Below are 27640 nucleotides of genomic sequence, written 5' to 3'. Positions count from 1 at the left end.
TTTTATATTTTTGCATGTATGAGACAATAATAGTTAATCTGATATTAATTGTTTCTATGTAACCTTTAATCATAAATGCTTACGTTACCGAAAGTTACATCAGGAGCGCATCAAATTTTTTTGAACTTATTTAAACTTGTGAGGAAAGATTTTACTTTATTGTAAAATAAATTGGGAGGAAGTATAATTTTGCATTGTAATAAATGTAATTAATTTGTTTTATTCGTTTTTATTTGAACAAACATCGTTAAAAATTTTTTATCGGACGATAAACATCGATCTTGCTAATAAAAAAAATTTAGAACATAGAATTTTATATAAAAATTAATTGTTTTCTTGAGTCTATCTTTTTGATATATGCTTGTGGATCTGACAATCTATATTATAAGAAAAAAAACTAAATTTTCTTTTTTAGAGCTTTATGGAGTGGACTTCCTAATGTGTGCATTATCCCGTTTTTTACAGCTCGTCTCCATTAACGTTATATGATTCTAGTCGAGCATTGCCACCGCCAGCTCATCACAGCTCAGCCAGACCGTTACTGGCGAGTCATGCAGCACACCCGTTGCCTGCGCATATGCAGCCTACAGCCGTTTATGGATTGGCCCCTCTTTCGCCAGCCAAACACCAATACCAACCTTCCAGTTTATGGTTTACCGAATAAGTTATTCCCGTCGAGGCGTGGATGTGTATTGTGTATGAACAAAATAATGAATAATTGTATGATTTTCTGGAAACTTACGAGCCGCTTGCATGCTAATCAACGAATATATAAATATATTGATCAAACGTATAAAGAAAGAAAGAAAAGTGCCAGATTTTTTCCCATTTTCGTGCACCTGGCCAGTAAATAAAGCGGGTCCAAACCGCTGGAATTTGCGAAATGCATTTAATAAGCACGAAATATACACGAATTTACGATCGAGCAAATTTGCCGAAAGTAACAGTAGGGGTGCGTTAAGGCAAAAATTTTAACAATCCGTCCTATATATAAGCAGTGACCACTCCCTTTCGATCGCTCTCGTACGAGACGCGAGATCACGGTCAATGTAACTAGATCTCTTTATATATGTTACGTCTCTTATGTGTTCGAAACAATTTCATCATCTTAAACGGCTTCTAGACAATCAATAATATTGTACAATTATATCACACTATTATTGATTCTTCTAGATAATTTAATATAATAGCGCTCAATCAAATAGTGTAATAATTTAGTTAATTCTGAAAGACGTATAGAAGTGATTTGTGTATTGGAATAAATTGGCACTTTTTTTGTGCATTATCCAAGATTGACCAATATTTTTAAATATTCTAAGAACTTTTACAATTTTTAAGAACTTGTAATCAACGCATTATATTAAATAAATTCCCGATATAACCTCTAAACGATCAATAATTGTGCAGTATCAAATGTTGTGGAATAATATTGACTATCTTAGAGGCCGTAACAATTTCGTAAGAGAGAAGGAAATCGAGGGAGAAAGACTATCTTACTTTGACACGCGATTGTACGTAAACTGATTTCTCATGAAATCTCTCATTTGACACATTTCTTTCTTTCCTTTTTCTTAATTCCAAGAAGCACATATATCTTGACATATGCGGCATACTTTAAATTTCGTAAGTTTCCAGAGATACGCCGAAATTTTATTACGGAAAATGATAGAGTTTATAAAGACATTGTGTACAGACCAAAATTTTCTATCGAGATGTCCCGATCTGTTTAACGTCTATACGTATGGTTTCTCTCTCTCTCTCTCTGTTGTACATACATACATACATACATACATATATATACATATATATGGAATTCTGATATGTGACTTAAACAGATCGGGAACGTTAAATATCGACGATAGACAAGATACGCATGTAGTGACAGTACGATCCACGTGTGCGTGGAACTGTTATTAATGAACATCCTTTATATCCGATTTAATAAGTAACGATTTAATTTAAACGCGTAGAGAAGTCTGCATTTCTTTACATGATATGTCACAGTGACGTATTACACGCGAGTATCTTGTTTTTAATCCTCCTTAACAAAATTATTTTAGCGAACTGTAAGTTTTTTCTCTGATTGTTGTAGTAGTGTTCCTTTTGTTCTTGCTCGTGGAAGTTTTCAATTACATTAAGAATATCGCTAAGGGATGTAGCGCTCTATAATCTTTTACGATATTTTACTCGTAACGGGCACTCAAGACTACTGAGGTAGCCACATTATTCTTTGTAGTTTGTAGCGTGTTATTCAAGTATACGTTAACACACTCACATACACATACACACATGCGTACACACATACACGTACGTCCGCACACGTACATTATTTAGTTATATTGCATATTCCGAACTTCTTCGAGTAGGATTATTCGGGTTGTCGTAGGTATAGAAATAATTGTCAGAAATAAGCAGGAAATTTAGGAATCGAGTCAAGAATTTATTATGATGATTGCATTATGACATCCGAATCGACAAAAGCTTTGACGTGCCTTTTTTGGAACAGTTTCATTATTTATTATCTTTATATTATTACTTTATATCATCTCTTCACACATTCGCATCTTGTCATTTTTCATCGCCATCGTGTTTGTTGATACATCTCCATTATCATTAACCATTGCTAATCGTCATTGTTCTTACTCCCAACATTTTGTTCTGAATTGTATAAAAACGTATCATAGGCAGCATACCTTAGGCTTGTGGTGTGAAACGCGAAATTGTGTGATCACAATTTTGAAGAATTCATAAATTGTATATAAGTTTAACGATCTTTTATTAATAAATACATATATTTTTTTTATTAACGTTTTGCGTTTTGGCAAAAGAAAGATATACGAGTGAACCACAAATCGGTGAAAAATAAAGACAAAAGTGAGCAAGTAATAGTTTTTGTTGTTGTCAAAGTAGAGAGGTCTCTTCCTGAATGCTAAGAGGAGAAAGAGAAAAAGAAAAAGAAAGAGAAGCATTCTGTGAAAGAAACGTATGCCAAACAGCAATAAAGTATCATAATGGGTCTTACGATAAAGAATTTTTCGCGGATATCACAAACTCCCATATTATGTATATTTCTTTTTCCGCGTATATAGATATAATAATAATATGTAGGAGGGAGGGAGGAAATTTCTATTTATAGATAGTTATTCATAAAACGAATTCTTGCAATTACATTTTTCTCGTTCAATCATGTTCTTCCTTGTTGCACGCAACATTTTCCAAACTATAGTCGACATCTCACATCAATGGTTTTTCACTCTAGTTTATCATTCTCAGGCGGTATCAATAGACGCGGTAAATACACACAGTTCTTCAAATATCGGCGTTTAGTTATGCGTAACTGCTAATACATGTACTTCGTGATTTAATGGAATAACGCTTATAAACATTGTTTCGCCAATTCTATTAATATAAATGTATAGAAAGTTTGTAAACGGTAATATTCGATGTATATGGGATTCAATTGCGGTATGTTGTTTAGAGTGATTCACGTCCAGAGTTTAATTAGAAATATTTTACACGTAGAGTGAGAGAATGGGAAAGGGCGAGCGAAAGTGCGTAAGAAAGAACGAAAGGGAGAGCGAGAGAGAAAGAAAGAAGCAAAAATTACGGAATATATAGATATACAAAGATATATACAAGTGTAATATAGGTGTAACGGAATTTTAAACATGTTACCGGTATCATTGAGGAGAGAAAGCCCTTTACGCGATACAATAAGTAAACGACAAAACGATATACAGCTGCAATTTAACTATATTTAACTTATAGAGCAGGGCCGTTACGGCTATCGGGTCCATGATAGCCTCGCAAATCTCTCGAGTGCCTTTATATCGAGAGGCATCGGACGAATCGACATAATCTAACGATGCCGAACGCAGCTTCGGCAAAAGCAACCTAGACTTCGTTTCTTCTTCTTCTTCTTCTTCTTTGTTTCGTACACTTTACGCAGTTTTCACTCTTCTTGTCTTAAGATTAAGCGATTTGCTTTCGTATACGCATCAATACGTTTGTACACACACTGTACGAGGAAACAAAAAAATATTTAACCAACTCGATGTGCCTGTTTAACAAATAATCGTATTTACACTGGGTAATTAACTGTAATGGGGGAAAAAAGAGATAAATAAGTGGAGAGGGAAGTCCGTTCTTCTTTTTCTTCAACCATAGACTGAGTGCGCTACGGCGCGTCAGTATCGGTATCAAGTTTCACAATTATTATAGTAACCGTGTGGTATTCCACTTCTCGGTTTCGTAGCGGATCGATCCGCACCTAATTGTACATATACAATACATACATACATACATGCTTCCACGTATGAGAGTAGAGATACTCGCATGGAAAAAATGGAAAAATAGAAAAAGAAACTATCGTAAGAACCATCCCCCGCGTGAGAATCGTGGCAGGATAAACACGAGTCATATCCTTAGGTTTCATCTCTCAATACGTCAGACGTGCGTAGGTACGTAGGGCAAGTAGTCATACTACGCGATAGCGATAAGTTTTTATCCCTCACATCTTTTTTCACCCTCCCCCTCCCCCCCATTTAAATTCACGCGTATTGCTAGATCGACGATGATTTAGTCACGTTTTTTTCACAAGCAGGTCTTGATTGACGATGCAGAGATTTCGAGAGATAGCACCGAAAGGATCGAATTTGAATGTGCGAATGATCGTAGTCATTTAACGTTATCGGTTTCGTTAAGCATCCATCCACGTGAAAAACACGTGATAGTAGTGATGATGGACAGGGTGGGGAATAGGGTAACATATCGACATATTTTAAAGGTACAAAACGTGCACGGACCATTTACTTAGGTCGTACTTGATTTTCATTATTATATCGGTATCGATATGTTGTCTGAGTTTCAAGAAGTTGATCGTCGATCATTGCGTGCTCTGAATCATTTGTTAGGCACTCGTGGTTATTTTAATGCGTATGTTACATGATGTAAGAAAAATAAACACGCTCACACGCGCGCGCGCGCGCGCGCACACACACACACACACACACACACACACACACACGATAAACTACCTAAGTAAAAAGAAGTAGAGACGCTATGAAACGCTGTGTGGAAAGTTAAATAAAAGATACCGTAACTGTCAATGGTTCTATATAGTTGTGATATTTTACTATAACGCTGATAGTCGTGCGCAGTTAACTTTTGAACGGGTTCTCTCGCGTGCCCGATCATATATATAATATATATATCGCGAGATATAAAGTATGTAGGAGTATTCTAATCTTAATACATTGATTATACATGGGAGGGAGATCGTAACGTTGCTGTAATAAAAATAAATTATGACGACCGATAGGGCGAGATTTCTTTTTTCAATTCCGAAATCTAAGCTAAATCGTATGAACTTTCACGGATGTTTTCCCTTTTGTTATTTTTTTTTTTTTTAGTAGTCTTGTATTTTAAATATTATTTAAAATGCAAGAGACTTAAATATTTCGTGATTTAAAAACATTAGAACTGTTTCGTGTTAGAACATGAGACCGATAAAAATTTCCCGTGAATTAGATTTATATATTAATCGCAATTGATACTAATCTATAGAAACGAAAATAAAGGTGTTTATCCGCTCGCGTACGCGCACAAGTAACGTTTACTTCTTTTGTTGTATAATGCATATTAGAGAATTAGGTATCTAATTCTTTTAATCATTTTTAGAACATGTACATGTTTTTTTTTTCTTATTGCATCCGTGGTGGGGGAGTGATATATTAGTCTTAGGTGTAGTGCCTAAAAGTGATGAGATTGTGTGTCGGATAATAAGATTTATTTAACGTAGAATCTCCAAGTCACCTTCTTCCGTACCGGTAGACAAAAAATTCGCTGGATCGCGAACGATCGTCTGAGAACTAAGGCTTGATTTATGTTAAAACTACTCGACTAAAAATATCGATAGTCTGTTATCAATATTAACGAACTTGTCGATAATGAGGGAAGCGTTGAAGCGGACGATAGGCCGGGCGATTGGTACTTTTTTGTGTACGGGCCACGGATTATTTATAAAATGATGCAAAATCGGAAAATGCTTGGGTGTGCTTAGGCGAAAGGCGCGTGAAGAGATATTTGTGTAAATAAGGTGAAATACAAAGAAAAATGAAAAAAGAATATAGGATAGGACAGGGGGCAGGCTTACAATTTCCTTGTGGAGTTAGGATTATAATGTTCATCGCGTTATACGGACAGTTTTTCGTATAAAAATTATATTATTACTGTAAACAAAGTAACACTGACTCTCTCACGGGAGATATAGATATGTAGTTATATATAAAGATAATATAGGAAAGAATAACATATTTTTGAAATTAATAGAGGATTGATATTGTACCGTGCTCCGTAAGTTATGGAACGTTCTCTTTCTTAAATTCTCGGTCTCCATTTACTAGATTGCTCGTTGTAATCGGACCCCATTTACGAGTATAGACAATTGTTAGCTAGGCTTCTGCCAGTTTCTCCGAAAACAAATCAAGTCGATTATCAAATTTTATTGACACATTTTATCACTTGCAAATTGATTCTACTTAAACGTATTCAATTAAATGTTATCTATTAATATTTTGAAAACTTTGATTTGTTATGATATACGTGTAAATCTGTAATACATTTAGAATGCTGTAATATTCAACGTTACAGAGAATGTTTTTAAAAATTCTGTATTTACATTTTTTAAATTAAGATAGCATTCAAATTTGAACGCATTATTGATCGTACCAAAAAATTTTCTAAATGTTGTCGCTACTAAGATAAATGAAGTCCGATTAGAGAAGCGAAAATAATTAGTCTGTCGCACGGGTAATAAAATAGAAAGCGATGAGATTTATTATCTGACTGTTCTTCGATGTTCTTAATGTTCACTATTATACTATAGTAATGTAACGACAAATAATAATCAATGGTGGGACTTGTACTATATACGTTTATCGATTTGTGCATAATGCTGTATTATAAAGATTAGTCGTAGGTGGAGAAAGAGAGAGAGAGAGAGAGAGAGTATTGTCGTGTCTAGACACATGATTGTTTAGATTCTCCGGCCGTTTACGAGTTTCATCTTTGCGTAGCTAATCTTAGACGCGGCTCTCGTGTTTTGTTTTTTTAATACGAAAAAAAATTCTCTCCACACACGAGTCGGTAGCAAATTTGGTGTTTTACAAATCGGACGTTTTAGATTCCTTCCTCGTAACGTAGAAGATCCGGTTCTCTTAATTGCCGGATTGTTCGTACATTGGACCAGACAGAGATTGATCTTTTGACACTTATATTTGTAGAATCAAGGAAAAAAGAGAGATACGCGCGTAATTAAAGAACTCTTTTTTTTTACAAACGCAGGCCATTTTTCGCTCTTTCGAGTCTCTCTACATTTTTGGTACGTACACACACATACATATGCACACACGTTGAGGGACCGAAAGCGTCTTCGTCTCTTCTAGTATCCAGTGGCAAAGTTCGTATTTTAACTATACTTTCGTGTGAAATGGACAGTATTTGTTTCTTTATTACTTAGTATATTTAAGCACACGATTTCTTTAGCCATTGAAATTAAAACTAATCAGCATATAAAGCTAGAACAAATTGTAAAAGAGGCACACAGAAGTAAATGTCCATCTCGTCTCTATATACTATTATAAGCTGAACTTGCTGCTCTTTATCGACGAAAATATATGTCTACGCTACGTATTTGTATGTAAAACTGTACGTTTCTTTCATGTATTTTAATTGTACTATAATAGTAGCAATGCACAAATTGCGTTATTAACGCATCGTTCTACAATAGCATATCGTGATCACAAGAATTATCTATTATTTTTTGACGTTATATTATACGAGTTATCTTGATTTCCTTTAGTTTAAGCATTATGTTTCCGATACATTTGATAATCTTCAGCATGTTAATCCAAATTTACATTTAATTCTACTTGTTTGAATTAATTTGGTAGGACATTATATTTTTTTCGGATAAAGTAATTTTATGAAACATTTTAAGCTCGTATTTACATCTGATTTAATACTGAATTTTTTGTTCAATTTTTTAGTTTTGTCTGTTTTTCACCAGAAAAATCTTAAGAGAGGGTATTGTTGTTGTGATAAAAAAAATGTTATTTTTATGAACCTTTTTACGGAAACTATGCAACCAATGAATATGAAACTTTATACACATAATATGTACACATCATATATGTATATATATTTTAATAGTCAATAATTTTTTTAAGTCAAAATAATGAAAATTGTAATAATTATAACAATGTGCATACAACGTATTCGAACGCGCATGTCACGGTTTCCATAAATTACTCAGTGATCCAAAATAAAAATTGAATAGAAGTATTAATTTACAGATTTTCGAGTATTGTTGAAATCAGAATTATAAAAAACGAATTATTTTTTTCAATCAATTTTTTGATCAAATTGCATGAACTAAACATGAGTAGCGTGGCGATAAATCTACATTCACTCGAGTGCAACTTTCTTATTAACAAAATCGATTTTATCCTTAAATTTGCTTTGATAAAATGCAAAAAAAAATAATGTTTTATCCTTGAAACAATAATGCCTCCTTAAACAGACGAGTCTCTCATGTGGCGACTTTTTTTAGTATTAAATGCGATTCACGCTAGCCTCAGAAATAGCATCAATTCATAAAATTTCTCTTACGATCGAACGTGTATTTATTCTGTCAGACTTCTTAGAGAAGAATTTTTGTAGCGTTGCCTTACTAACGAATTATTACCGATACGATAATTATTATACGCAATATTCATACATGCATACAAGTACATACATACATACAAATACGTATTGCCGAATAAATCAATCGTTAAAGTCATCGATTAATATAGTATCTGTTGAATTTCGTTCTTTTACACACAAACAAACATGCAAACGTTAAAACACATCATGGGGGATCTATGTTGTGGATAGATTTAAGTGCGAGCGCATCTCGAAACCGTGAAAATTACATAGTTCAACAAAAAAAGAACACTAAAACGAGACTAATCATTTTCTTTAGTTTTATGAACGCTGAATATGAATTTGATTTTCAAATTGCTCTATCGCATCATAATTTTGAGAAATTTGCAGTTAAAATTGTACAAAAAGAATTCCTTTTGAGAGTTGAAAGTCCTAACAACACTTAATTGTGATTGTAATTAAACTTCTTTAGCATGTCGTATATTATTATAATACGACAAAACGCATGAAAATAGTCATTGCAACTTTAACTGCAAGTTTCTCAAAATTGTGACGTGATGGAACAATTTGAAAACCGAATTCATATTTAGCATTCAAAAAAATTAAGAAATAACTCACTCTGTTATTCAAAAAAACCTTTCTTCTTGTTTAACTGTGTTGTACTTTTGATTGCGTTCGAGGTGTCGCAATAAATCCGGGAAATGTTAGCATTTCTGGCTCTCCTAGCGTTGTGGATCTTCCTCTGGACCACATGTACATGCATACGCTAAGAAAATAGTAACCCCAATTGATCGTCTGGAGTGGCGAGTAAAGTGAAGTTTCTAAACTACGATTGTTAAGTGTATAGAGCGTTTTTTGAGCTTTCGAAGCTTTCAACAAGTCTCCTTGAGATATTGTAATTTGAGCCCAAAACAATCTCTGCTTGCGTATGTGACCCGCTCCTTTGCGAGCTCATTCATTAACACAACCGCACACAAGTCGCAGTGTCACGTCGAGAATAAGTACGAACCAACTAGCATGCTTTTACATGCTTTACATATTTTCACTAGATTCTCTTTGGTATACTATAATGTAAACGAGATGTTAAATGTTCGCCTATCGTGGCTATCATTTTCAAGTTTAATGAAACAAAATTGTGTTACCGCAAATCCGCTCTGTAATCCATTGCTGTTTACAATTACGCTATTAATTAATAAGTTGAACGAAGAGCTGATGTCGAACAATTAGCTCTTTGGTCAGATAAGGTCACTGCGTCAATTGCTGAACGCTCATCAGTAAATAATTGTTTAAGAAAAATATTAAATTAATAAAAGTTTAGAGTAATGCATTTTAAATTAATTAATATTTTTTCAGTTTCTAAATTCCATAAATGTAATTAAAATATTTTTTACTTGAAAATGTAATTTATATTAAGTTGTTTTTATTTTTTCATAAACTGATGAATTCAAATCGTGAGATATATCTGTGTAAAAAGTTATTCTACTCCAATTTGTTACAATTAATATAACGTATATTTTAATCATTGATTGAAATATATAAATTTGGCGTATTCAAATTTACATTTAATTTAATATATTTACAACAATATATATTTTCATAATTTATTGCTGAGAGTTGCTTTTCGATTATAAAAACAAGGCGCGGATATATGTGCAGATTAAAATATAGAGCAGTGTTTTTAACAAGAAAATGTTTACTACTACGAGGTAAAAAGAAATTCTAATTAAGGATTTTAGACTAGATTTAGGTAGAGCGTGCCTTGTTGAATGTCATTTTTCCGAAGTCATGTTCGTACACTAATCCGTACTTGGGCACTCGACTTGGGTGTGCATCGTGCGATTAATCGTTTAAAAGTACACATATAATTATGTATATTTTATGTGTATACATATATATAAAGTATATATAATTATATGTGCATATATCTACATACATAGATAATAAATAAATGAATATATACATACATGCATATATGTCATAAATATTACATCCACTATATTATAAATATTATATATTACATAACTAAGCTTGTGTACGTGCGACGAATTATTCCGGAGGTCGATCAGAGTACAAAGCGTAGATTTAGTTTGGCCTCGGAAATACTCTGCGCACGCGAAGTTAAATCGACGAATGTTGAATTGTACTGGAACACATTATTTAATAAGAAAAAGAAAAGTATGCGTATTGTAGAAAACGAGCCGCTGATTGCCACGTTGTTAATACCGTCACATCGACTGAGAGCGGATTATCGTCTACTTCTTCATTGACAATAAAAGTGAGATTACAGGCGGATACATTTGTCAGGACGAGGAAAGACTTCTCTAAAAATTCCAGTTTAGACTCCTGTTTGATACATAACGACTGAATTTGTATATGCGATTGATGTAACATTAATCCTGGGTATGCTATCGTGGGTGAATTTTCAAGTGCCAAGTTTATTACAATTCTTATTAAAATCATGTTTGCTTAAAAAAAATTTAATAAGATTTTTTAATACGAAGATAGCGTTATTTCAGTTTATTCTAACACATTGCAACCTATAAAGAAAAAAGACATAAAAGATATAAAATCTATAGACATAAAAATGTAAAAAAATTTTAACTGCCGATGAATTTTCACTCGAAGTAGTGTTAATGTAAGAAAGATGTGAGTAGCATTCCAGAATTAATAATATCCACAAATTGTGTGCAAAGAGAAAATTCTGGCTCTCGATCGATGCGGCGTGACATTTGGCAAAAAAAATAATATACACCGAACGTACATCTAAGCTATCAAAAAATACAAATTCTAATCTCGTCACGATGCAGAGCTTGTGACCATCGAGAAACGGCAGTTGCCAATCGAAACGCTCGTCGCGAAGGATAAAAAAAGAAAAAAAAGAAAGAAGAGTAAGAGAAGAAACAAACTCTAAAGATCACTCAACGGATCTTTAAATATTTCTCGGTGGTCACGAGCTCCTCACTCTTTCAATAATAAGGATTTTGAACAATCGGTGACGACTTATTTAATGACTATGGAAAAACGTTTCTGAATTTTTTAAGTCGCGCATCGACATTAAGGTGCATATATCGTGTGGGCGCGAGAGGTCCATTTGATATTTATATTTTAATACACACACACGAGCCGATTATATTTAGTGTATTGTAATTATCGAATGTATTGATTAACCGCCCCGGCCGTTCGCCCATTCGTCGCGTGATACCTCCCTCGTACCGTAAGGAGTGGAAAACGGGGCTTGCGAGCGACCGGTCGGCGCGCAAGTCACGGTTTTCTGTATATTACTGTACTGTAGTATAAATAATCAAACACTAAAGACTAACGCTTAAGGTGATCGAAAAGGCTCCGCTGTAGCTCGGAGTCGCGTAAATGTATTCGAATTATTACGCAACGTAAACGATACGTGAGAAAGTAAGGGAGAGAGATAAAGAGAGAAAGTGAGGGAGAGAATGAGTGAACAGAGCAGAAGGGTGAAAAGAGAAAAAAAATAAAGAAGTACATTTGACTAATTAACAATGATCGGGTACACTCAGCGGTACAGACGTTACTGTGTCTTAGTTCATAAATAAATACGGATGCCTGCGGGCAATCTGTGAACTGAGTTGTGTAGTATTAAGCGCATTTTCTCTTACTTTTTCTTTTTTTTTTTTTTTTTTTTTTTTTTAATTTAAAGTTTCCTCGATTGTATTCAACACGCAGAAAAAAATTTATTTTATTCAATCTTATAATTTATCCAATCTCATAATATAAGCAAGAATATAAAATCTTCTTTAAAGAAATTGCTAATCAAATACGGACATAACTTACCTACGTAAAAATGTTTTGTATAGTTTTATCAAAAAAGATATTCATTTTTATGCAATAATAATTTTCGTGAGAGAAAAAATTATCAGATGTAAAATAATTAGAATTAGAATTTTGTATAATACTATTATTTAAAAATTATCAAAATAATTCATATTATGCTCTTTAGATGAGTATTATAATATTACAATAAAAGTATTTATTAAAATTTAATATCAAATATTTTAAAGAAGATTTTATGTTTTTGAATATAAAAAGATGATTTTTTATAATCAAAACAAAAATAATAACAGACAAGAGTAAGAGTCGAAACACAGAAATTAACGCGCTAAACTAAGCTTTAAACGAATAAATTTCGTAAAACATGTATTACATTACGTTTATATTCTTGCTTATATATGAGACAATTGTTGAATAGATTGTAATTTTTTTATGTAGTCCCCGCCTCCAGCGATAGTATTCAGCTTATACCGTAATCGCTGATCCATTGATACTTTTTACACTCCTATGAGAAATCTTTGTATTCTTATTTTGCTGAATCAAGTAGACTAGTAGAGCATCTTTTTTTATGCGTTTAATCGCATTTGATTATTTCTGTCCCCGCCTGGATGAGTTTTTTTTTAAATAAGAATTTTTTGCACAATTTTTCAAAATTTCTACATATGTTCAAAATTTTCCTAAACTCTGTATAATTTCATAACTTTCAGAAAATCTTTCTGATTTTTTATATAAATTAGAACACTTCGGAATTAAGTACTGAGAAAAGCCTATATCTTTAGAATTTCATGCATTTGTGAATTCTGAAATATTCAAAATTTTTAAGATTTCTCGCTCTATAATTTTTGAAGAAATTTAAGACTTTTTTATAAATATAAAATATGAAAAATTCTTTAAATATGAAATATGATAATTTTTTTCACCAGGGCGTTGGCAAATTCAACAAACAAAACATTCTCTATTTCGTTAAATTATTTCTTTTGGAGTTTTCTGTTTTCTATGGTACGGGATTCTTTTCGCATTCGCGATATAAAAGCTCTTTCTCCGACAAATAGAAAGGTGGCATTTTCTCACGGATGATTTTCCGAACATCGATGCTCATTTGTGGCCAAGGAGAATCAAGTGGAATATCTTCGGAGTTCGAGCTTGACATAAAACTGCGAAATCTTTTTGCTGCAGCATAAATGTCAATTATCTCGATATTTCACGACACTTGAGGACTGAAAATAGCAGTTACTAAATATACGCCTAAGTCGGCTTGTTGCACCATGAAAAATCGGCCGCTCACATTTTTCCCGGATATTGTTAGGGTAGCGTAGCGCAGCATTGCAATTCCGGAATGTGGAAGCTTTCGAGAGGAGAGGAGATAGAGAAGAATATAGAAGGAAAAAAAGTAACTCTTTCACTCTTACGTACCTGTTCCATGTAATACGTCTAAGTCCGCAATCAAAGTGAACCGTTTCACCGAAAGAAAGTTGATCAAAATCAAGATGTCGATCAAAAGAAGCCTCGCGTTTGTAATAACATAGACGAGAGTCTGCTTAGGCGCGAGAAAAACTCGTCCCTTTTTTTATATGATACACTGCATCGAAACCGGTAGTACGTAAATAAACATTGATTAGCGATTAGAAAAGATGATACCTTTGTGCGTCTCAGCGTTTGTACTTCGCTTCGTTCCATATGATAGTTCTCCGTGTTCTGTCGCATAATATTAAATATCCTCGTATTTTAGATAATGACCAATATGATTCTGTGACTTAGTACCCTCGATCGCAATCATACCGAGATTCCATAAAAAAATGCTTGACAATTAGATTCGCGCTGGTTTTCAAGGCGGCGTGATTTTTCTACAATATCTTCCTTCTGTCCCACTTTCAAGCTGTAGAACGATACTAATTCTGAATATAACGATAATTAATGTTGTAGGGCATTTGAGAACAACCGCGTGTATAAGATCCGATCTGTAGGATCGTTAAAAGTTAAGCTTGTAAGAAACATTCTTTGTCGTAAGCTTCATAGTTTTTCATCGTTAGGACGTAAGGATTTTTACTCTATATATTAACATGTTGAATATTGATTTTACGAGACGGTAGATACTTGAAAAATATGAAATCTATGTAACAATGTATATTCATTTCTCTCCTTATATCGACAAAGTATTCTCTATTAGATTATTGAACAGAGATTGTCGCCTGTCTGAACGTCTCCCAAATCGAAACTCTGTACCTTCAGTGTCATTATTTTTAACAATTGTCATCACTCGAGATTGTTGCTTTTTTTAAGTAATTTGCTTCTAATTAATTAAACTTAGATTTCTTGAGGTAGAGAATCATATCACTTTGAAAATTTCGATAAAGAATAAACGGCGCTTTTTTTATTGTCCGTTTCCTCATTTCTTCCGATTTCGCATTTTTAACTGCAAATCTCTTGTACCATTATAAAAGCGTGTATGCGTAAAAGTAACATAAATAAATCGAATGTTATAACGTGTAGCAGCCAAGAGCAATAGCAGAGAAAGTTGACAGCAGTTTTAAAACTTTGTAAAATCTATAAATGTCTTTCCGAGCCTTGGATATACGCGTGTCAAATTTGCACACGGTAAAAATGAAAGTTTTGCAAAATTGTTTCCACAAGATTTACATTTAATTACGCTATTCAAAGTGTTCATTTTCAATTAGATTTTTTCCTAAAAAAATTGTAACATATATTCTAAGTAGAAGAAAAAAGAAATGTCGAATAATGTATATAACAGTAACTTTTCTGCTAATTAATTTAACTTCGTTAAATTACTTTTTAAATCATTTTATGTTACAAGTTTAATCTAAGCTTGCGTGTTAACTAAAATCCTACGCAGCAGAGTGCATCGTTTATTTTTCGTTACTACAAAGTTTCACGTCGCAGTTCAATACGTTGTTATTATTAACTAAGTATGTGACTGAATAATCAATTTGGAGTTACTGTAATAAAAAAATTGAATATATATATATATATATATATATATAGCTCATAAAAATCATAAAAAATAATAAAATAATTTATCATTTATAAATTCTAAATTATATATATAGCCGTAAATAGTCTGCTGGTAAAGGATTTGCTCGATTTACACGACTCGCTGTCCAACTGCGGATTACGCGCATACATAGCGGGATGATATTGTATAAAACAAGCACATAATTTCCAGACATTGTTATATACGTAGATATATTGTAACAATTAATTAAAAACCAGGGTCTTAATATGTGTATGTACAATATGTTAACGCGACGGTTCATAATACGACACGTCCGCGATCATCGTCGGAGATGCGACGAACCCCGGAAACGATTACTGTGTATTGTAACAACATTTGGCGCGGAGCCTGGCATTACATTGTAAGTAAACTGCGTTATTTCACATTTCGAGCACGTAAATACTATATATGTAATTATTGGGGATCATAAAAGAGAGATAGAGAGAGAGAGAGAAAAAGAGAGCGACATCGAGCGCTTTTAGTAGAATAAGGAATAAATAAAGAAGTGGAACGGCAACTTACGATATTAGGCCATGTCATAGATTTCTTAATTATTATAGTTCCTGCCTATATTCGCAATTTGTGACTGCAATATATCTCGTAAATAATTCGGACCAACGTCGTTGTGAGTACTAGCTGTTATAAACTATAATACCGTTCCAACCTCCACCGTCGAGTACCCCGTGATTATCACTTCACGAAAAGAAAAAAAAGAACACAGAAAATTTTCTTTTAGAATTCATCCTCAAATCATGATAGTCATAGGTTAACACAGACATTTCGAAGACTTTTATTATACTTTTAATAAAATTTATTAAAATTTTAAAAATTCAATAATATTTTAATTAAATTTTACTAAATTTATTAACATATGGAATAAAATTCTTCGAAGAAAATTTTAATTAATAAATTTTTAATGATTTTGAAGATAAATTGTAAGAGAATTTTTTCCATAAAAGGCATCTCGATGTAAGATGCATTTGACTTTCTCTTGTCAAGTTAAGCAAAATTAGATTTCTCATTCATACAAGAATTATTGCTCACGTTTGTATAAGATAAATGTCTCTTGCACTAGATCATGGAGCATTTATTATAATATACATATTCTATATGATATATACGTTTAAAAAAAAGACAGTTTAATTGTTTAGAATTAATCGACCTTGGTGCAAGTGATAAAAGCGGTCAATTTCTTGCGAAATTTAATGATATTAAATAAGTCGGTGATTAAATTATTTATTTTGAACATTAAAAGCGCTTCCACAACTAATTTTTTTTATTCGTTAATTAGGAAGAAAAGAATAAAACTAAGAAACTTGCAATTTTTTAATTTCAATAACTTTTACTCACTATTGTAAAGTCAAAATATCTTCAATACTATCAATATCAAATTACCGTCTCTCTCTGTAAAAAAAGATGTCTCTTTCTTAACATGGTGTTCAAGGACTTGTCCGCTATTGCAGCATGAATTATGGAAATGGATTTATGGAAAAAATTGAATTTGCTACGAGAGTTTGTACAGTTGAGAATACTCTCGTACAATCGGTGCTCGACTTTATATATAATTCTATAGGCTTTTATTTGTGGAAACTCTCTTGTATTTTATACGTACGACGCTCACATCGACGAAGCTTGCAGGCGATATATACTCCAAAAAATGTGATTTTCAAAGAAAACTTTCTTTTCTCTCTTCTCGGAGTGTCAATTCGAAAACTCCGCGTTATTGACGAGAAAGCAATTTTCTCAGTTGCAGCATCCGTCGAAATTTGTCACTTCTTTTTTTGGTAGCTCTCGAGGCTTAGAGAGTCGCTCCTTCAAGCAGCGTGTATGTACATTTATCAGCATGCTGACGATATAAATTGTCTTGCGATTTCCCACCATAACGGCGCGAGTGAATTATTATTGTCATGGTATATGTATTATTAGATATACTATACGATAATAACATTAATAATAACAAAATAAATGTTGCCTTTTGTCACATTGGTAAACGAGCAAGATACTAATAAATTATGTACGATTAATATATAATGTAATAACTTATTGTATTATAAGTACTAAAAATACCGCGCGATCACGCATTATGTATAATGTCGTGGAGATTATTTCGTATGATTGTATGTGTGTTGCGTTGATGTAACACCCCCTATATTGCAGTAGGGCTGTGAAATAAATCAACCGAACACTTTGCCAGATCTTTTTGTCACTGTCCTAAAAACATAAATGCTTCAACCGGAATGGGATTATCGAACCTGAGTAGAGATACTCGTTTAAGGATTGGGATACTTTTTATTCTTACCTTATAGTTTTACAGTTATAGTATAAATACTACTTCTATAAGTGGATTAGCGCCATGTGCGATATATGTTTTGATATATAAAATCAGGGAGAGACTATTTTAAATAAAATCCGATATACACTCGTAAATGGGTAAGCTTTTTCAATAGTCTTGAGGAGACAATTCTATCGTTATCAGATTCGCATTTAAATGTTTCAAGATACCGTTGGTGATACGACAGAATTGTTGCTCTGCGCTATTTTATGCAAAACACTGGCATGTGTAGATGATGCTACCAATTCTGTTACGGTTGACGCGGTGGTCTTAGATGGTACATGAAAGAAATACAGCATAAATCCAGCCGCCAACAACAGATGCATACCCAGAATTACAGCAACATATACAATCTTATGTCTCCCTGTAAAATCAATTATTAAATTAATTTTTTTGGCATCCCACGTTTTTCACTTGCTAGATTAATTTGATGAATCTAAGTTGTTCTCCACTATCCCTCAAAAGTTTTTGTCCACTCTCCGATTTTTACGTACTTCTTTTAGATCCCTAAATTCCTTTTTAATTTCATCATGTTCGTAGAATGTAAAATTTTGAACAATTAGAATTATTATTGAGATACATAGAAAAAGATAGAAAATGATAAAAACACATAGAAAATTAAAGTTTGAAATTTACTCTTGTTCAAAATTTCCATCATTTAATTAGAAAAGATACAATGGGTAAATACTTTTAAGTGGCAGTATATTTTTATTTTAAAAACAATATGTTACCTGCAATTACTGGTAATAACGATCGAAGTAAAACTCCACCAGATAAAAAGGTTACTAATATGACTAGACTCCATTGCAACCAACTAATTTGAATTACCCATAGAAAAGCTACTGGAATGTAAATGCTCAGAGAATATCCATACAGACACAAAAGTTCTAAGAGTCCTGGAGCAGCGTAAGACTGAAAAACAGAGATTTATATATAATAGAGAGAATAACTGGATAAAAATTAACTCTAAAGTGAAAAACTATCATGAACTATCATAAACTTGATGACAACTGCAATCCCAGTTAAAAATAATTTCATGTTAGAAAAACATATTGCAATCTCAGTTGGAAATAATTTCTCAGACATCAGTTCTCTACAGATGTGTGAATTAATTTTTTGACATTGAATCGAATCAATGATACATAACTTTTAATTAATATAATTTATTATGAGATTAAATAATAATAGATATTAACAAATAATTTCTATGCCAAATTTCTAAGAAAAATAATATTAATTATATAATATAAAATCATTTTAAATATGATTTTATAAGATTGTCAATATATATGATTTGTATATGAATCCTTTAGAGTCGAAATTTTTGAATAGTTTGTATTCGATTATATAATCAAATCATAGAAATTTAAATCTTACTTGATTTGATTTGTATTCGAACAATTTGCAAATCTTTAATCGTTTTAATATCAAAAATAAAAGTCTAAATTTTCAAAACTTTTATTAACTTCTTTTTATTACAATGTTGATTAATTTTTTAATTAAAAGTAAATTTTTTTCATCAAATTAATCTTCCAAAACAGTATCTTATACATATAATGAATCAACGATCTAATTAGATCTTAATATTTTGGAAGATTGATTAAAGAATTCACGTTCAACTGAAAAACTAATGAAAATTGTAATAAGAAATCAACAAAAATTTAAAAAATTTTTAATTTTTGCCTTTGGTATCAAAATGACATCTTTTTTAAGAACCACTGGGCATCTGAAACTATGTCATTTGCAAAGAACGTTGAACGAATTCTTATATTTAATGTAATCATAAAATTAAAGTTGACAAAATAGAGACAAGTAATCTTATATTTTTATTCAGTTTGTAAATAAAAAATGTTTTTGTAATGTTTTATAATTTTAATTATTAGTAAATTTCAAATATTCAGTATTAGTGTACATCCCAAACATTTTATGATTTTTTAAAGTAAAGAAGAATGCTCAACAGCAAACCTCAATTAATTCCTCTTCAGTATTTCTCGAACCGTTAGTCCATTTGAATGCACCCCATAGAGCCAGCGGTAGAAGCCATGCATATAAAAATATAAAAGTGGCGGCATATGATACAATATGAAAGTCATATCTCCAGTGATGCTTGTTGCTATTGGTGGTCTGCAAGTAGTTTGTCACGTTCTCGCTGATTGCAATAACAAACACCAGTGTCATGCATACCCAGAATGGTCCATACAAATCTGGATTTGGCCTTATATGGGTTATGAGATAATTATCGTTACCATGTGGTATCATAGATCGTTTAAGCCTCTCCAACACGTCATTCGTATTGACATTAAAGAACTTTTGGTAGTACTCGATTGTCCAAAAGTTGGGTTGAGCAATACCTAAAAAATTACATATTCTCATTTAAATCATAATGATATTTGCCTATCAATAGACAGTAAAACAAAGAAATTTTCTAAAAGACTATACAGTAATAATAATAATAATTTTATCAAAGTGCAAATAACAAGAAATACGAATTATACAGAATCAAATAGGAAAAAATGCATCTTAAAAGGTGAAAATCAGCTTGCATCAGCTATTTCTCTAAACTTAAGGGTGTATCGGACATACAATCTTAGACAAAAGTGCATGAAATTTGAAATATCTTATATTTGAAATACTTAAATATCTACACCTAACACATAGTAAATCTAGATGTAAGAAACTTGAACGATAGTTGGAGTCTTATTTTTACTCTTACAAAGGTATTTTTCACATATTTATGATTTTTTTCACTTATGAGTTTAAACTTTTGACAGTGAAAATGCACAATTATCTCAAGTTATATTTTATTTCTTTAAAACAGTGTAATGAAGACAATTGAAACTTGGCAGATATTTTCATCTATTCATATACTAGATGTACAAAAAAATTCAAAACACTGGTACTATTTCTTCTATATTTTTTTAGCTGTTTCATCCATCAAAATCGTCTTTTTCCACAAGATAGAAAAGGATACCATGTAAAATCAGTGAAAATTAAAATAGTTATAACTCAGCAACCGTTTAGTGGATGCGTTTTTAATTTTTTGCAGTACATTAGGGAAACTAAGAGAACAATTTCACAAATTTTTAGCAACTTTGTACCATTTTGAACTTCAGTTCGATACATCCTTAAGTCTAAAATATAATACAAATAAAAATAACAGCACAAATGAAAATAATACAGATAATAATAAATTGTCAGCTAATAAACTGTGTAGAGAGACAATTACAAACCTTCGGTTTTATTGGGCATTCCCTGTAAATCTTCCATAATACCGATACCCATCGAGTCGTTTGGGAGGTTATTGAAGGACTGCTGAGTGGAAGCCCCGGTGCCCAGCTGTCCCTCGGTGTTGCCGGCATGGCTAATCGATGGGAAATCGTGGAAGGATATAAACTGTGTGTCTGTATCTTTTGATTGACCACCGTCCATGATTCAAGATGCAATTCTCTTCTTCTTTACCTCCAGCTCCAGTTTGACAAGTGCCATGTACACATTACTGGTTTGTTCGCGTCGCCATGCCCCGACATGCTCCTACTCACTCCAACGCATTCTAATAGGTTGGCGTCATCGGAATCAACGTATTGGAGTGCGTTGGAGTGAATAGGAGCATGTTGGGGCATGTGACGCGAACAGACCTTACATGAAATATATGTGCGTGCAGTCGGTGGCGTGTATGTATGAATCGATGCACGAAACTGCACCAATCAAGAGTACAGATTGTACGGAAATGCTCGGAGCATGCGCATCGATCATTTATAATCAGAATTGAATAAATTATATTTTTGTAAACTAAATTAATTGTATATAGATTAAAGTTAATGCTAATTATAAAATTAATTTAGTTACATTGAAAGGTACAAGAACAAAAGCCCAGTTAAAATAAGTTGCACCATTATGGTTAAACAAAATTAAAACTTAATTTTAGGATTATTTATAATATATATATATATATATATATATATATATATATAATTATAATGTCATAATTCTTTAAAATAAGGTCACTTTAACAATAATAATACAATTACAATATTAAGTCATAAAATAAATTTAATATTTTATTTCTAAATTAATTAAGTTTATATAAAGTAACAAAGAAATTTCTTTATATATTAATATATTATATTGTTTTTTACTTGTATGGAAATAATTTTCTTTTACAATTTTTTTTTACATAAATTGGTAATTTTAAAAAAGTTAATAAGTTTATATATTTTAAAAATAACTAATATTAAAGTCAAAGATTAAATATATTTTTACAAATAATTACAAATAATTTATAATTAATTAAGTTAAAAATTATCAACTTTCTAACTTTAAATCTTTAAATATTTGAAAAACCTTTGACAAAAATTATCAAAAAAATTATAAAATATATTTAAAAATTAGAAAAAATTTACCAATTTATATATAAATTTTAAAAAATTATGAGAAGAATCCTTTGCAACATTTTTATTTTAAATATATGTCAGTATTTTAATATTTACTGAACATTATTTATTTAATTTTGATAACAATAAATATATCTACTTGTTAAATATTGTGATTGTTAAAAAGAGAGAATGGTTTATATAATTTTTTAAAATCCTGTGTGCCGAGGAAATCATCAAATAAACATATATCTATATACGTGCCGGTGTTTGGAACAATTGGAACCAGTTTCCCCTTCGATCATCTGCCATTGCGATTGCGCATCAACATACGGCAAACGTGAAATGTTACTTTGTTTTTTCATGTCTAGACAAATATAATTATTGACAGTTCTGTCATCAGGCTTGATCAGGCATAGGGCGAATTTCAACTAATCATTGTTGAACAATGGAAATATAATATCTTGTAGCTGTTTAACAATGTGTTGCAGTGACTGATCTTCACAGAAGGAAAGGTGTGTGAATGTTTCGTTGTGAACGTTCTAGCAAGTGGCACTGTATATACATATCTTTCTGTTATATTATAATCCGAAGATAATTTCTGAAGAGGATAATAATATCATTATGCTATATTTTATTAGTCTATAATTATTCAGAATTTTTATTTGTGAGGGTAATAGTTTTGAAGTCAAATTTATTCCTTTTTATAGGTTATTTGATGCACGTTTGAGGAAAGGTGAGAAAATAAGAATGCTGCATCGGCCCTGTAATCTCGTAAAGTTTATTCGAAACGTGACGTGCCGGTATCATGCCGATCAATTGTGCATATTCCAAATTGGATTGGTTAGAAGACATGCCAGTATTTTGATAGTGCCCAAGTATAGTACGCAACATAACAAAGTACACACAAATTCTCAAGTTTTTGAATTCACAGTCTTTGCTAACAGAAAGATAGGCAGGCACGGCGATTGTAGATGGATTTGCGTGACAAAATTATTATCTGATGATGCAAAATTTAATAAAGATAAGTCTGAAGCAAAACTAGCTGAGGAGGTTCAGCAGAGAATAATAGAGTTAAATGAAGAGAAGCTAGGCCAATTAAAAGAACGAGTATTAGACATAGAACCAGTTGTTTCCAAGGAAAAGGAGGAGGCAGCAAAAGGACAGGCACCAAAGTTTGTTGAGAAACAGACTACAGAATTCAAAGAATCATTGAAAAATGACGTTGCACCGAAAAAAGGTATAACAAGTAATTTAGATTATTTAAATTTAAAATTTTTTAAATGTAAATTTAAATAAACTTGTTTTGTAGCAAAGAAGAAAGTTAGGGTTGATAAGTCAACATCTTCCTTAGAACGTAACTTTATTACGCCTGTGAGAGCTATGGCAGACTTTTTATTAAAACCTTCTGATCTGGAGACTTTGCCGAAGACAAAAAGACGTTCTCCATATGAACTTGAACCACCTATTACGGTGTATTGGAGGAAAGACGTTGAGGCTAAGTAAGAGAACAGACTTAACAAATTTCTATATCTTTGTTGTTTGAAAAATTTTTAATTAAATGTTTTAAAGTTCTACCCTTCTTGTAGAGCTTTAGAAGTTTGGGGATCCAAAGAGGCTTTGCTAAAGGAACTTCTGAAAAAGGAAGTTGAACGGAAGATTTATCAACAAAGTATGTATATTTTTATTCTTTTATGTATTTGTTTAATCCTATAATATTACTGTCAAGGAATTTTCATTCAAGTACTAATTTAAGTTTAATACAGTTTTTATCATTAAAATTTTGATAGTTTAAAATAACAATTGAGATTTTTTTACCTTAAAATAGTTAATCCTTACAGTTTACAATCTATGAAAAACTTATGAAAGACTTATGAATATAAAATGTATTTTTAAAATTTTAATTATGCAGGTGGATTTTTATTCAGAATGCCACTTGTTCTTATTAATGCAAGAAAAATACGAGTAGCATTCTAGAATTAATTCAAAATAATTGTTCCTACAAAAGAGAATATCTCCTCAAGACAAAGAATATCTGTGCTCAGAGATTGTTTATCTATCTTACAGGATCATATATATCCTGATAGTCTAACAGGAGTATCCTCTTAGTAGAATAATAGTTGTTGCAAAGATTGAAACACGAGATTTTCGTCACAGATGTTTTTACGGTCAAGCGAAGGTTGAGAGATTATAGACGAGAAATCGGTAGCAAAACAGAAATAGTTCAGAAGGAAGGTCTTTTTGGAAGATCTGGCAAAGTTGTATTGACTGCAATTGCTATGTATGTTTGAATTTATGTGTATCGTGTAAGATTTTTGTGTAGATTTTTTCAATTAATTTTTCTTTCCAGAAATGCTAGTAACTTCTTGTGCAAGTTAATCGCTTGGTTATATACTGGCTCGCACAGCATGTTTTCCGAGTGTGTACATTCAGCAGCAGATACTTGTAATCAACTGATTCTAGCATACGGTATTCACAAATCCGTGCAGGTAATAACATGAATAATCTTAGAATTAAACCTATATAATAGTAACTTGTGCTTACTATTTTAAAAAAATACTATTTTTAAAGAATACCTCAACAAAGAGATGAAACATCTCATCTTTAATTCAATTACCTTTAGTTTATTATATATATATATATATATATATATATATATATATATAGTATTATTTATATTATGTTTATTATAAACGTTTGGTTTTATATACTCTAAAGTTTTTAATTATGTATTTATTAATTGTTTGATTAATTGAACTGAATGCTAGTACACAATTACAGTTAATAAAGATTAAATTTTTAGCCTCTTTGTTAATATAATAGTCTTTAATCTTTCAACTTCCAAACGAGTCAAACCATTTGCATCGTAAATGAATAATACAAGAATTATAATAATTATTTTGTTATTATAATTTATTATAATTATAGTTTTAAAGATATTTTGTATTAATTTAAATAAAAACAAAAGATATTGTTTTATATTTCTATATTGATATATATTTATTAACTATATTTTAATATAATTTTTAATATTATAAACATATTACATGAGACAATTTTTGAGACAGCTCTCCTCAGTTCTTGGCAATTTAAGTCTAAGAAATCAGCATGGGAATTGAAAGATTAATTTAATATTAGGATCTCTTCCGAACTTAATTTATTTTATATAAATTATTTTGCAGAATCCTAATCCTGATCATCCGTATGGCTACACAAACATGAAGTACGTTTCTTCATTGATATCGGGTGTCGGAATCTTTTGTGTTGGCACTGGTCTTTCCGTTTACCACGGAATTCACGGTCTTCTTTTTCCTGCGCCATTAGATTCTTTCTTTTGGGCATACTTCGTCTTGGGTGGATCCCTCCTATCTGAAGGGGCGACTTTAATGATAGCATTGCACTCTATAAAAAGAGGCGCGGAAGAGAAAAAAGAAAGTCTCAAACACTTTGTCCTGGAAGGACACGATCCATCTGTGAATGTTGTGCTTATGGAAGACTTTGCAGCTGTAAGTAATTAATTTTGTACTTTTTAAATATTTTATTTATTCGGAGAAATTCCTGTATCATTCTCAGGTGCTCGGAGTCATTGTCGCAGGTGCGTGTATGGGCTTGACCTCATATTTAGAAAATCCAATGTTCGATGCTATTGGTTCGCTTTTAGTTGGCGGTTTACTCGGTGGAGTGGCAGCTTTTATAATCAATTCGAACGTCGCTGCACTCATAGGAAGGAGTATATCACAAGAGAATCTCGATAAGATCAATGCAGTATTGGAAGCGGACATAATGGTAACGCTGATTTTGAAATTGACTACAGGCCTGTTGCTTTTCCTCTTAAAATCTTCGTTTTCTCTCTCTTTTTCTCCTTTCCCTCTTTCCAACATTCGAATCTCTCACCAACAATCAATTTTGAGTATAAAAATTTTTGATGATTTCAAGCAATACAGACAGATCTCTTGCAATATCGATGTTTTAAATAGAGCTTATTTCTCTTACAACAACATAATTCAAAAAGCATTTTCCAGTTTTAAATTAATTCACAAATACGTTTTAAATTAATTCACAATTTTTTATATTATTTTTAAATATAATTTTTAGTGCAATTATTTAATTTATTAATTGTAGAGGAATAAAGTATAATTAGTTCTTTGTTTAGTCTATGTTAAATTTTTTTATCAATTAATTTTTTTACGTATAACTTAGAAATTACATTTTAGCAAATGAGCGATATATTGTTTCTTATGTACAAAGTTTTGATGCGGTTTATGATTTTTTCAGGTTCGCGCAATTCATGATGTGAAAGGTATCGACATGGGTAATAATTTAGTTAGATATAAAGCCGAAATAGATTTTGATGGTCGAGAACTGACAAGATCTTATCTGGATAAGCACGATCTTAATGCAATGTTAGAGGTATAGATTTTAGATTCTTGTTCTTTATTGCAAGATATCCTGTTTTGTATTTACGACAATATATCAAATGTTTTTACAGGAAGTGAAAAATATGCAAAATATCGATGAGTTAGAGGCATTTTTATTGAAACACGGCGAAAATATTGTAGATATGCTTGGTGGAGAAATTGACAGAATAGAATTAAAATTAAAGGTAAACAAATATATTTTATATAATAACATATAGTAATGTATTGTACAGAAATTATTAGTAACATATATAAATCTATAGTAATCTAAAATTATTAGTAAGTAATATAATTTGTTTCTTTCTTTACTTTCAGAAAAATCATCCAGAAATACGGCATTGTGATTTAGAAATTCTATAATGACTTATTGATATAGTCTCTTAAGTTGAATCTAAATGAAGCTAAAGATGTAAATTATATTATTTTAACGAGAGAGAGATATAAGGAATTATTTTAATATAATTACTTAGACAGATGGTTTTGTTATAGGGTACATGTTGTATTTTATGTAGTATTTAATACTAAAGAGAAAGAGAGAGAGAGAGAGAGAGAGAGAGAGAGTGTGTGACGAAGATCAATTTTTGTAAAGATTTTATGTATGTATGTAGATTCTATGGACATTATATACCATTCAGTATAATAAATCAAATGTCAACAGACATTTCTTAAATATATAGTACAAATTATTTTATTACTGATCACAAATTTATTAATGAAAATACAGATAATCAATTTCTATTGAACATCTATAAAAATGTGATTGTTTATGTGTATTCTGATATTTTTTATTATTTCGGTCTTACGATGAAACAAACGCTGGAGTTATTTAAGTCAAAATATAAGAATGCTGGAATTATATAAGTCAATATATTAATTCCAGTGGGCACATCAAAATTTATAAAACTTGAAAAGGTACATTGGGTGTGAATTACACCTCACTTTATACTATAAATAAACTAATAATTATTTTTTGTTTTTTATTTAATATTATTCATTGTTACAT

At 31.4% G+C, this 27640-nt stretch overlaps 3 protein-coding genes across 11 annotated transcripts in view; 2 read left to right on the top strand and 1 right to left on the bottom strand.

Moving 5' to 3' along the window:
- LOC105839341 (homeodomain-interacting protein kinase 2) overlaps window positions 1-12304 on the top strand; it is a 52002-nt gene extending 39698 nt beyond the window's left edge. For 6 of the 7 annotated variants that reach the window (XM_012685586.3, XM_028193920.2, XM_028193922.2 and 3 more), the window contains one exon: window positions 466-12304. In XM_012685586.3, the coding sequence (XP_012541040.1) occupies window positions 466-664 (199 nt within the window). In that variant the 3' untranslated portion in view covers window positions 665-12304. The remainder of the gene's footprint in view (window positions 1-465) is intronic. The other variant, XM_012685594.3, reaches the window with a different exon arrangement.
- Window positions 12305-17786: 5482 nt separating this feature from the next.
- On the bottom strand, window positions 17787-21384 carry LOC105839342 (protein YIPF1). Of its 2 annotated transcripts, XM_012685598.3 has the most exons (5): window positions 21080-21384; window positions 20034-20200; window positions 19815-19973; window positions 18581-18761; window positions 17787-18213 (listed from the first exon to the last, which is right to left on the bottom strand). In XM_012685598.3, the coding sequence occupies exons 1-5, from the start codon at window positions 21276-21278 to the stop codon at window positions 18011-18013; spliced, it is 909 nt and encodes a 302-aa protein (XP_012541052.1). In that variant the 5' UTR covers window positions 21279-21384; the 3' UTR covers window positions 17787-18010. The 2 variants fall into 2 exon arrangements, with proteins under 2 accessions (XP_012541052.1, XP_012541051.1); XM_012685597.3 differs by having other exon boundaries at window positions 19815-20200; window positions 21080-21383.
- A 1134-nt stretch (window positions 21385-22518) lies between these two features.
- On the top strand, window positions 22519-27313 carry LOC105839055 (zinc transporter 9). 2 transcript variants are annotated; one of them, XM_028190471.2, is made up of 12 exons: window positions 22519-22734; window positions 22930-23459; window positions 23532-23721; window positions 23809-23891; window positions 24377-24500; window positions 24570-24708; window positions 25402-25725; window positions 25793-25814; window positions 25881-26005; window positions 26495-26629; window positions 26709-26822; window positions 26953-27313. In XM_028190471.2, exons 2-12 carry the CDS (start codon window positions 22970-22972, stop codon window positions 26995-26997), a joined length of 1791 nt encoding a protein of 596 aa, XP_028046272.1. In that variant the 5' UTR covers window positions 22519-22734; window positions 22930-22969; the 3' UTR covers window positions 26998-27313. The 2 variants fall into 2 exon arrangements, with proteins under 2 accessions (XP_028046272.1, XP_012540529.1); XM_012685075.3 differs by having other exon boundaries at window positions 22520-22734; window positions 25793-26005.
- The last annotated feature ends 327 nt before the right edge of the window (window positions 27314-27640 follow it).

This window comes from Monomorium pharaonis, chromosome 10, assembly GCF_013373865.1.
Source record: "Monomorium pharaonis isolate MP-MQ-018 chromosome 10, ASM1337386v2, whole genome shotgun sequence".
In the NCBI taxonomy this organism is placed as follows: Eukaryota; Metazoa; Arthropoda; class Insecta; order Hymenoptera; family Formicidae; genus Monomorium; species Monomorium pharaonis.
Note: the sequence above shows the minus strand (reverse complement) of the source record. Positions and strands in the feature narration are given on the sequence as shown.

Excerpts from the sequence above, each read along its gene's own strand:
- LOC105839342 (XM_012685597.3), bottom strand. The coding sequence starts at position 21,278 with ATGGACGGTGGTCAATCAAAAGATACAGACACACAGTTTATATCCTTC. Across the intron at positions 20,201-21,079 it reads AATGCCCAATAAAACCGAAG|GTATTGCTCAACCCAACTTT; the intron begins GTTTGTAATTGT and ends GTAATTTTTTAG. Across the intron at positions 18,214-18,580 it reads GTTATTACCAGTAATTGCAG|GGAGACATAAGATTGTATAT; the intron begins GTAACATATTGT and ends TTGATTTTACAG.
- LOC105839055 (XM_012685075.3), top strand. The coding sequence starts at position 22,970 with ATGCTGCATCGGCCCTGTAATCTCGTAAAGTTTATTCGAAACGTGACG. Across the intron at positions 24,709-25,401 it reads GTATTCACAAATCCGTGCAG|AATCCTAATCCTGATCATCC; the intron begins GTAATAACATGA and ends ATTATTTTGCAG. Across the intron at positions 26,630-26,708 it reads ATCTTAATGCAATGTTAGAG|GAAGTGAAAAATATGCAAAA; the intron begins GTATAGATTTTA and ends ATGTTTTTACAG.